Below are 11842 nucleotides of genomic sequence, written 5' to 3'. Positions count from 1 at the left end.
ATGACTAAATTTAGGGTGGATGTGGGATGAAAATGTGGAGGGAGTTGTTGGGAAAATTACTGATGAGCCGGATTTAAAAACCACACTTTATTTTGTGGGATCGAACCACTTTGTCAAAACTATTTACACTCTTTGGTTTTCAATAGTTGAATGTCTAATTAAATTGATGATTGTCTTTCACTGTAAATTCGTTGAGTCACTGAATTTAGGCTGAATTTAATCAACAGAGGTGATGTACTGAACAAAACGGTGATCTTACAAAGACCGGTGATGTACTTGATTACTAGTGAGCTAGGTGAGGTTCAAAGAGCTACTGTACTCGGTGAGGTGCGATATAAAACTTGTACAGGTGATTTGCCCGAGATAAACTTGTACGGTGAGAGGCTAAGCCTAAACTGATTCGCGCGTGTTTCGGTGACTTATGACTGATGACCCGAAGGGTCCCGGAGATTTTCGAAGCAGGCCGACGGTCGACCAGAATGTTCTGGAATTTTAGTTGCATTTCAAACAATGTAATTACAAAAATTTCGCTGTCTCCCTTAGATTTAGAAATATTCTTGAAAAATTCAACTGGTAGATAAGTCGACTTAAACCGTTTTACCACTTCGCTACGGAATTGAACTGAATTTTACGGTTCTAATTAATTTTTCCATGAAATTCTGAATTTTCAATAAAAATATGATAAAAATTTCCAAAAAGTGTACCGCAAAATTTCAGCCAGGAATCGTTAACACTGTAACTCGAGTTTTCCAGTATTTTTTCCTAAAATTCTGTCATTGTCTTCGAAAATGAAATTGAAAGTAAAAAAATTCCCTGCTCCCAACTGCCATAAATTGAAATTGATCCTTCAAAATACTGATGAAACAGGGGCGCTCTCCCACGATCATCAAGCCCAACAAAATTATACGTGGATTATATGGCTGGTGAGGGGTCTGGTGCAATGAATTTTACAGAGTCCAAGGGGTGAGAAGAGAGAGATCGTGTACAATTCAACCCCTCCCAGTGTGTTTACTCGACTCTATCCCGGTAGTTAGACGTCTGCGGTCTTGCCAGGCATTCCAAACCGCCCCCTTCCACCCCCTTAACCCGTGCTCTCACCTATCCCCAGAACTGTTATATCGCCAACTCGACGCCAAGCCATTCCCTATCCATCATCCGCACATTTCCCAACCCCATAACACTGGGTTTGCGCTTTCTCTACCGGGTTATTTCCTCCCCGCCCTTCGCCCCCTTGTCTCCTCTCCCCGTTGTAGTACTTCTGGACACTGGACGAGCGCATACAAACTGGCGACTGCAACCATGCGCGTCCCACCGCGTCCATGATCTATACATCCTGTGCCCCGGTTTTACCCACCAAACACACATACACACGACTTGGTAGTCAACTTCATACTGCATTTCCATCCAAATGCTCCCCTCGAAATTCTCTGTGCACACACCAAGATGAACATTTACCTCATCTGTGTGTCTCAATTAACTAGCGCTCTCATTTTACACCCTGATGATCAGGCTCACCTTTGACCTGGTTCAACATCATTTGACTCCTTTGTTTCAGAAAAGGGGCAGCATGGGGCTTTTGACGGATTAGGTTGCAACGGCGGTGAAAATCAATTTTTTATCTCCGTTCTTGTTTTGAAGTTTTTGGGTGAGGATGAAAGAGGAGTAACTAACTCTTGCATTTCAATTTAAATTATTTTGTAGTCGATGGGGATTTGATAGGCAGACATTGTGAGAAATTTCTTGACATTTGCACGGAGAGAAATATTCAATAAAAATTACGCATCTTTTCCGTAATTCCGGAGCGAAATGTGGTTGTAGGAAATTTTACGGAACTGTCACGGAATTTTTCCAGAGCGTTCCGTCATTTTTCACAGAAGATTTAGATAAAAATTACGAACGTGAAAAATTACGATACCGTCACTTAAATTTTCTGAGTCGATTTCGTAATCGGTGAGTGAATCGTGAGTTTCGTAATTTTTACTGAACATTTCTCTCCGTGCAGAAACTGCATTTCATTTTGGTATTTCGTGAATTTGAATTCTATTCAAGGAGTTTCATTATTAAAAATTCACGATTTAATGAGAGAAACAATGAAAATTGTAAATTTCAGGGGAAAGGCATAATCACCTTTGACCTCCAGAATAATTCCCCAGCCTCCTGACTCGATGCAAGGACCTTTAGTCGGCATATTATTCCTTGAATTGAATTCATGAAAACTGGTGTATTCGTCTCCGCATTCCTCTCCAGTGAAACTTTTCCTTGATTCAGATGAGCAAAACCCCTCGTCCTTCGTTGATGCGGCTCGAGTTGGAGCGCTAATCAAGGGCAAATTCCCACATGAAACATTCATTGCATCTGATTTTGAAAAAAAAACCTGAGGACAGCTCCGAGACGACAAAATTAACGATTTCCTGATTGGAATTATCCCCTGTTGTTCAATTTTAGCAAATGAATTGTTTCAATTCACTTTCAGGTTGCTAATTCTACGAAAAAAATCTCCCTTGCAATTCCAATAAAGCATCCATCGATGAATTTCCTGATTGCACAATCGCATAAAAAATTCTATTCAATTGCAAAATAAGAGGATAAGAATATATGGGGATGGGTGCAATCCCCCTCCGCCACCCTTGATTGCGTGAAATATTTAATTGTCTCCAATGGTTCTTTATTTAAGAGTCCAATGGTTATTGATTTAACCTATAAGTTGTTTTCCCACAAAAAATTTGCGAATGAAAAATTCATAAAAATGTGTTTTATTACTTTTAGATATATCGCATACATTCATTTTGTTCTTTAATAATTATACCAATAAAGTATTAATATCTTTCGAAGACTCAACTCATCGAAAATCGCCGTATTCAACTTCGAAGTCTTAAAATTTTGCTGCGATCACTTGGAAATTGTCAAAAATTTTCTCTTGAAATTTGCAGTGCAACAAAACACTTTTTGGGAATTCTCAATCGTTTCACTGAAATTTCAAGGACTTTTGTCATTGAAAATTCATGTAAACTATATAATATATAATATATAATATATAATATATAATATATAATATATAATATATAATATATAATATATAATATATAATATATAATATATAATATATAATATATAATATATAATATATAATATATAATATATAATATATAATATATAATATATAATATATAATATATAATATATAATATATAATATATAATATATAATATATAATATATAATATATAATATATAATATATAATATATAATATATAATATATAATATATAATATATAATATATAATATATAATATATAATATATAATATATAATATATAATATATAATATATAATATATAATATATAATATATAATATATAATATATAATATATAATATATAATATATAATATATAATATATAATATATAATATATAATATATAATATATAATATATAATATATAATATATAATATATAATATATAATATATAATATATAATATATAATATATAATATATAATATATAATATATAATATATAATATATAATATATAATATATAATATATAATATATAATATATAATATATAATATATAATATATAATATATAATATATAATATATAATATATAATATATAATATATAATATATAATATATAATATATAATATATAATATATAATATATAATATATAATATATAATATATAATATATAATATATAATATATAATATATAATATATAATATATAATATATAATATATAATATATAATATATAATATATAATATATAATATATAATATATAATATATAATATATAATATATAATATATAATATATAATATATAATATATAATATATAATATATAATATATAATATATAATATATAATATATAATATATAATATATAATATATAATATAATTTTTTTCCACCAGTGAGAGTCAAAGATTTTTTTTTCTTGAAATCAGTAGGTTTTTGGTACGGAATTTTCGGGATGTTTCTCTTGAACTTAAGTAACCAATCTCTTATTCTGAGTACCATGTCCTTTACAACCACGTGTTTTTAAAATTCAGTACCTCGTTTCTGAAATCGTTTTTCTCTTCGCCTCAATCTAAAGAATCAATGAGCCCCGATATTTCCCATCCCCCGAGGTTTCAATTGTAGACGGTAAATTACAGTCGAACTGGATTACGGCAAATTACAGTGGTGTCTGTGGCTGCAGCGAGAACAGGCCGAAAACCGCGCGTATCCCGGAAAGACCGCCAGTTGTAGTGAAGAAGCACGGGGCATGAGGGGGCCGAGATACCAAAGATAGAGAGCGTTTGCACACAGTTTCCCGTATTCGTATCACCGGGGGAATGAGCGAACCACCCTCAGTACACAGCGGTGAGGGGGTTGAATACTCACCAGAGTGGATGGTGTTAATCCAACGAGCTGTTTCTCGAGGGGTTGTAGTGTCGGTGCGGCATCAGTGGCAGTCGAATGAGTATGTTGGTGGAGGGGTTGGCGCAGAGTTCTGGGGGCTCTGGGGTCTTCACTCCACCCTCGAGAGGCGGGGCGTGCCCGACGAGAAACGGCCGTAGCTCCCACCCCTATCTCTGGCCATGCCGCACTGATACGCGATATCACCGACCACTTGTTGAGCCACCGAAGAGGGAAATAGATAGAGGGATTTTTGTATTTTTCATGCGGTGATTTTCACTCCAAACTTATCACTCCATTTTTCCAACTAGTCTGATAAGAACCAGTGGTTTATCATGTCGTTATGTAATCCGATTTTTAAACTCACTTTTGTATCTAATTGAGGGGACAGAGTTGGTAATCATTTATTCTGTTAATGAAGAAAAAATTGTTGTGGAATTTCAAGAATTGTTTTGGAGGTTCAATCCATGGAGGTTCAATTTGTTGGTAGCGGTTGACAATTTATTGTTAATTCACTCTTTGAATAATTTGTAGAGTCTGACAGCTGATGATTGCATCAGCTGTCAAACTCAGCATTCAGTTTTGAGCGACTGGTCGCCGAATTTTAACAACTATTCGCCGAAATTTGACAGCAAATTTTTTTTCTGTGTGTTTAATGCCTAAATCGACATTAATTTGGATGTTTTCAAGGGATTGTAATGTAAATTTTGTTTTTGTTTAATTGCAGGCAGTGCGGTGGCTGCAGCCGACACCATTTCCTCGCCGTGGACGCCCGCGAGTTCCGGGCCGCAGCCCGACGCCAACGGCTCCGGCTCGGATACAAAGAATCTCGATGTTGGCGAAATTAGCGATGTAAGTTCATTACAAATAAAATCGTTCTCCCGAATTTTTAGAAGAGTAATTAATCTGCCTGGATTTTTTTCCTCGAAACTTGCACGTGTTTTGAATCAAAAATTTGTCTTGCACTTCTTCGATAAATTGATATTTATCGAGTTATAGTTTTAAAAAATAACTCACTTGACCCAACCTGAAAATTTTGATTTCGCATAAATTTAGAAGACAATTTTTCTTAATACACGGAGAGAAATATTCAATAGAAATTACGTATCTTTTCCGTAATTCCGGAGTGAAATGTGGTTGTAGGAAATTTTACGGAACTGTCACGGAATTTTTCCGGAGCATTCCGTAATTTTTATCTGAATCTCTTGTGAAAAATTACGATAGCGTCACTTAAATTTTCTGAGTCGATTCCGTAATCGGTGAGTGAAGTGAGAGTTCCGTAATTTTTACTGAACATTTCTCTCCGTGTAACCATCCAAGCATGCATGGAATAAATCAACAACATATTCAATTTTCCTTGAAGTTTGAAAAAAAAGTCTTTCGATTTGATCGAAGTATATGGAACGCCCCACCGTGGGAGACGTCTCTCGAAGATCGCGTGTCTGACCACAGACTGGCCGTATCTACTCATTAAAAATTGAGGAGTTCTACTTTAGTTCAGAATGGTTGAAACATTTGATTGTTGCTTCTGAATGGATGCATTGTAATCGTTGAAATTTTAATTTCGGATTTTTCGTGTTATATCGACCCATTATGATCCAAACAGTCTGAAAATGCAAATTATAGACCGTGTCCGTACGTATGTGCGTACGTATGTAAACAAATTTTTCTTCGCCAGTTCGCTGACGAATCGATGGACTTGAATCTTTTTTTTTCTCAAATGTAGGTATTGTTGAGCCCTAGCAATCGCAATTAATTAAAATTTAATTAATTTATTAATTCTTAAAATTTTTAAAACTTCAAATTTTTTTTTTTTACGATAACTAAAAAGAATGTTCTGAATTGATTAAATGATGGCTTAAAAAATTTGTTTGGATGTCCTTTTGCAATAATCGTTATTTTGATTTTTATGATGATTGCTTAAAATTTAGAATTTTTCATGAGTTTCCCTGAAACTGAGCTTTCTGACGGTTTTTTCAAATGTGATGTTTCAAATTCATTCAATTATACAGGATACAATGAAATGATGTGCAAAATAACCATTCGGAAGCATATTGTTAATTTATTAGCAAAAATAACTACACTGTTAGAAATTTTTTGAAATTTCACGGAAGATATTATAGTAAATAACATGAAAGTAATATTGAATCGAACTTAGAGAAAAAATAGTTATGAAATTTCAAGTTTCAAGTAGAATTCACGGAAATTCATGGATTTTCAATAGGAGTGAAACGAAAATTTCACAACTTGATTGAATTTCTAGTGGAACATGAATATTCAGAAACAAAATTACATAAATTTTCAATTTGTCCCAAAATTTTCTCAATTTTTTGAATTTTCACAAAGTAATTAAATTAAAAAATCAAGTATTTTATTGATTTCCGGATCATTTGAACAGAAAATCAATGGAATTTTCGATTCTTCAATGTTAAGATTTCCTGAAATTTCAGTGTAACTCGAACAAAATTTTTAACAATGTACTTAACAACAAAAAAAAATTCTAGCAGTGTTCAAAATGTTAAAACGATAAAATCGCACCAAATTGTCTGGCAGTCAAAAATAAAATTGTTCTTAACCAAACGCTCTGAAGTTCACCCACAACTCGTCGAAACGACTCCCCTAAAAAAATAACAAACTGCTGGAATATCCCCTCTCAAGCAAAAAACCCGCCCTCCCTCCCGACCCCCATTAAATCCATCAGCCAGCTCACTTCCTGTGAATCACATTGTCTCGTCCTTGCCCAAGGTGTCCCACATGCATTTCACCTCTCTAATATCCCCGCTAACGAACGTCCCAGGAATTCCTCGAAGGCCCCACCGACACATCCATCCACCGTTCCCCACCGATCATACGCTTCTCACGTGCAATAAACACAGCAGAACCCAATAAACACGACGAGGGAAGACCCCGTGGTTGTGGATATAAAACCGACAACCGATGAGGAAAAAAAAAGTCTATATCCAGACGAAGGTTTCCCTCGAAATTCCAGGATTCGTCCTCCAGCCCACCTCTCGCACTCTCGTATCGTCAGACGTAACCGCAGAGAACGAAAGGATTAATATCGATAAGAAGTGAGGAGACAGCGGAGGGAAGGGTCGGAGGAAGGAGAAATCCTAGCCTTCGAGGAGATCCCAGAGATTGGCACATGTTGCGAAAAACTCGACCTCTGGCTTCCCTCCTCACTTGCCTCACAAGTCGGTGCTCTTTCGTCTCTAGCGCTTCCACCTCCCCGCTTCATGGTTGAATGGCGTGCCAAGAATGTTCTCTGCTCCTTTGTTCGTCCCAAAAGCACCCAACTCACTACGGGTATGTTCCCTCTTCTATCGAACACACCTTGCGCGTTCCAGTGTTTTTAAATCCAAAGACAAAAGGCCACCCCTGCCCACCCCCCCATCCTGTCTCTCTCACTCTCACTAGTCCTCCTTTCAGTCACTACTTCACCTGAGTTTTAGGTTCACCGTAGAATCCTTATGGTATTTTATAAAGGATCCTTCAGGGGCAGAAGAGAAACAATGCCGGGGGTTGGAAAAGGTCGAAGAGTCGGGCGGGAGAATTTCAAGGAGATGTGCAATATCACTTCATTATGGAGAGAGCTTGCTTCGTAGAGATTAACGTGTTTTGTTGGGGTTTGCGGTGGCTCATCCTGGGGTTTTTTCATTATTCTAGGACGAGAAGGACCTCTCGGCGGCAGATGCGGAAGGTGTTTGGTCGCCGGATATCGAGCAGAGCTTCCAGGAGGCCCTCACTATTTATCCACCATGCGGACGACGCAAAATTATTCTCTCCGACGAGGGAAAAATGTATGGTGAGTGGCGTTAAAAATTTTGACATTTTTTTCGGAAGATATTATTTATTCCTAATTTAAGGGAAATGCTGGGAGCATTCAAGGGAATGCTGGGAGAAGTTTTATTTTGAAGGTGGTGAGATTTATTCAAGATTTGTCTTTTTGATTTAGTGATTTGGCAATATTGAATACTGTAAGGGAAATCATGGCATTGATAGAAATATTTCATCCGGAAAGTATATCAATGCGATTAATTTGGGTTTAATCACTGCTGAGATAAAAACGGATAAAAATGTCCATCGAATTTTACCCTTATATTGGAATGATTCGGATGAGTACTGGTGTTTCAGGAATTTTTATGACAACTCCGGTAAAAAAATAAAATAGGCGTGAGGCTGGTAGACATTGCAATATTTTGAGTAAAAATTTCATAAAGATATTGTAATTTTTATTAGATTATTACACAGGGTTAAAAAAATTAAAATTCAGTGAATCGATTTCGATTTCACTGAAAATTTAATACGACTCGGAATTTTTGAGGAACAGAAAGACGAGAATTCCCCTTCTTAAAATAATTTAAAGATGTGCAGTCCTAGCCCGAATGGGGTACAGTTAAGAGTAAGACGGCCCATGGTAACGCAGATAAAAATCAGAAGAGAGAAGTGGGAGAGGCAAGGCAGACGAATGGGGAGCCTATAAAACCGTAGTGGTAGTAGGAAAGAAATATGAATAAAAAAAAAACAGTCCCCTTGGCGTTGTTGAACATGCAATTGCCCTGAAGTTTGATGGGTCAATCAACAAAATATTAGCGTCTACCGAAATCGTGTACAAATCGTCGTAAAAGAGACAATACCAGCCCCCCCCCTCCCCCCTGTCTAGTGGTATTGGTGCCTGTGGTGTAGGTGGGAATAGTACCAGTAGAGCCGTCGTTATTGCACAGTACTGAGGTCAGTCTACGTGACCGCCTCGATATTGCCTCGTACATGGGAGAGAGACCGTCGTTCCACCATCACCACCTTATAACCGCCGTGGACTATCCTCTCCACCAGAGCCAAAGCAATAACGCCTCGGTCTCCAGAGCCCCCTCTTCATCCCCCTGTACATCCCATCTTCCTTCTCACTGGCATTCTGGGTCCTTTCTTCACCTCAGTCGATATAAACTTTTTTCTTTTTCATTCGTTTGAAAAATCTTTACTGGCAAGTTTGGCATTTATTTCATTAACTCCTGATGGGTTATATTGGACGATCAATTGATTTATCTCATTAACCTGTCATGGGGAGAAGATTGAACGAAAAATCCACTGATAGTAGAATTAATTGGAGACGATGAGAAGATTTTCATCATGTTATTTCATTATTAAATCATTCTGAGAATGAGGCATTTTGAGGCGGAATGTGGTTCGACCTTTCTTATGGGAAGTTTTATCAGTTATGAAGAAGAACATTCTTGACATTTTTCTTTAGAATTATTCTTTTAGAAGATAGTTTATGGAGACGTCACTTCTGACTCATTATATATCCCGATCTCATTGACTCTTGAGTCACCATATTGAACGATCGATTGGTTTGTTCTAGTCTCCTGAATGTCAAAAAATATCACAAGATACCTTTTTACGTACAATTTTTTTTATATAAAATATAAACTATCAATCGTGAAGTTTTTCAACGGAATTGCGTAAGGAAATTTTGTAAAAATTCATATATCATCAGTATTATTCAAATTATATTTTGGGACACATCAATTTTTTTCATCATATCTGCACAGAAAGTTCGAATATTCTATGACAACAAGGCCGAAAAAAAATTCCCTTAAATTGAAAAATTCACGATCGAAGAATTCCACATATTATCGAATTTCCTATTTAAAAATTTTTACTCCAAAAAAACACGAATGTAAACATACTATTGTATTGGTGTTTCCTTATCGTATTTAGCACTTTACTTGTTTCTCTCATTTCAAAGTGGCCTTGAACCGCAAAATAACCTGGAGAAATAGAAGGAATTTTAATATCAATGCAGACGGTTGGAATAATAATTCAGTTTGAAGTTTTTCTCCTTTAATGGAGAATGCAACCTTACTGAATTGACTTCAATGATCCAAAAACGACCAACTTTTCCCACAAGTTTCGCCAAAGCAGCTCGAGGCATCCAATAAATCCCTCCACAAGCCAACGTAAAAATTCAAAGCACACAGCGTGACGAGGGCTGAACCATAACGAAGGCGCAACATTGTGAGTAACAGGACAGCATATTGGAGGCTGCGCGCTTCCGTACGCAACTCTGAATGATTATAATCTCCATTTTGCCTCCACCCTTCTCATTCTGCTTTACCAAATGTTCCGGAACGTTGCTGTTCACGATGAAAGAGAGACAGACCTAAAAAAGAATATCTTTTCCACAATTTTGATATTTAAAATTGCCCAACAATTTTCACGTTCAAATGCGCGAAACAGTACGTCTCTCCCGAGGCACCTGTTAAGGTTCAAAGTACTTTCCACCACGAGAATCTCAGCGTGAATGGCCGCAGGGGAAAACGATCATTCAAATGCACGTGCTGGAGATGAAATGGGAGAGTTGCAACAGTCGTAATCTTGTTCGTAACAAAGCGAGAGTTTTTTGACATTAATAAATGCTTTGTTTCGTTAATTCAAAAATGAATTTAAACAAAAGGTTCGACCGAAAAAAATTGAAGATGATTATTGCAAATCCATTGTAAAGTTGGAGGAGGCGAGTCATGCAGATGTTGAGGTCTTTCCTGTATACACAGAGGAATGATGCTTTGGAATCGAATGAAATTTTTCAGTTGAAATTGTTTTACTCATCTCAGCAATATTTTCATTGGAAATTACTAATCTCATGTGTACAGGGTGTCCCAAAGTTGATCTGACATATCGTGAGCTCGGGGGGATTATTTGAAGACGAAAATTCTAATGAAATTCGTCTCCGGCGCTTCCTGAAAGAGTTATTCGTCAACAAAACAAAAATCCGTCGCAAATCACCCTCTTTTTGAAAACTCATGTCTCCTCTCTCACTTCGGCTGGAGGAATGGAAATTATGGCAATCGATTGAGCATTTACTACACGATGATCTGAAAAAAATTGTTTTTCCATCTTCATGTCGGGATGAGAAAACCCGTAATGAATTTCAACGCGTGTCACCGTAAAATATTCATATCTCCACTCTCATTCAGTATGAATAAATGAAATTGATTGGAATCGATTGGACATTCAATGCACTGAGAAGACACGAGGTTTTTTAGAAGCACGTCTTTACTTGCATCAACAAATTCATTGCTCGAAAATTACCAAGCGCACAATATCTGATACGAAAAAATAATCTTACCCCAAGAAATTTTACACTTACCCGAAAGATGAGGGCAAATGGTTTATATCAAGACAACGAGTTCTCAAATGAATGCAAGTGGTTATTGCATTCAAATATTTTAGAATTGAGGCTAAAAAACTATTAACTGAATTAATTCAATTTCACATGGTTTGAGAAATCTCTTTCTTGTCATCAAAAAATTATCCTCCTCTTTAGAACAAGTACAAAATTTCTTGACAAAAGTTTTTTTTTCTTAGTGCAAGATATTTTGCTCTTAAAAATTTTCAAATCACGAGTTTCTTTATATAAGTAAAGACGTACTTCTAAAA

General features: G+C 36.0%; 1 protein-coding gene across 3 annotated transcripts in view; it reads left to right on the top strand.

Annotated features, from left to right (window-relative positions):
* The window catches only part of LOC107039421 (protein scalloped), a 239001-nt gene that overhangs the window by 175995 nt on the left and 51164 nt on the right, over positions 1-11842 (top strand). For all 3 annotated transcript variants that reach the window (XR_001460958.2, XM_015259021.2, XM_015259020.2), the window contains 2 exons: positions 5133-5257; positions 8072-8210. Coding sequence is in view for 2 of the 3 variants with exons in the window: in XM_015259021.2 (XP_015114507.1) it covers positions 5133-5257; positions 8072-8210 (264 nt within the window). In the remaining variant the exon portion in view is untranslated. The remainder of the gene's footprint in view (positions 1-5132; positions 5258-8071; positions 8211-11842) is intronic.

Source organism: Diachasma alloeum, unplaced genomic scaffold (assembly GCF_001412515.2).
Source record: "Diachasma alloeum isolate Michigan unplaced genomic scaffold, Dall2.0 Dall_scaffold_00299, whole genome shotgun sequence".
Taxonomy (NCBI): Eukaryota; Metazoa; Arthropoda; class Insecta; order Hymenoptera; family Braconidae; genus Diachasma; species Diachasma alloeum.
This window is presented reverse-complemented; position numbering and strand designations above follow the sequence as displayed.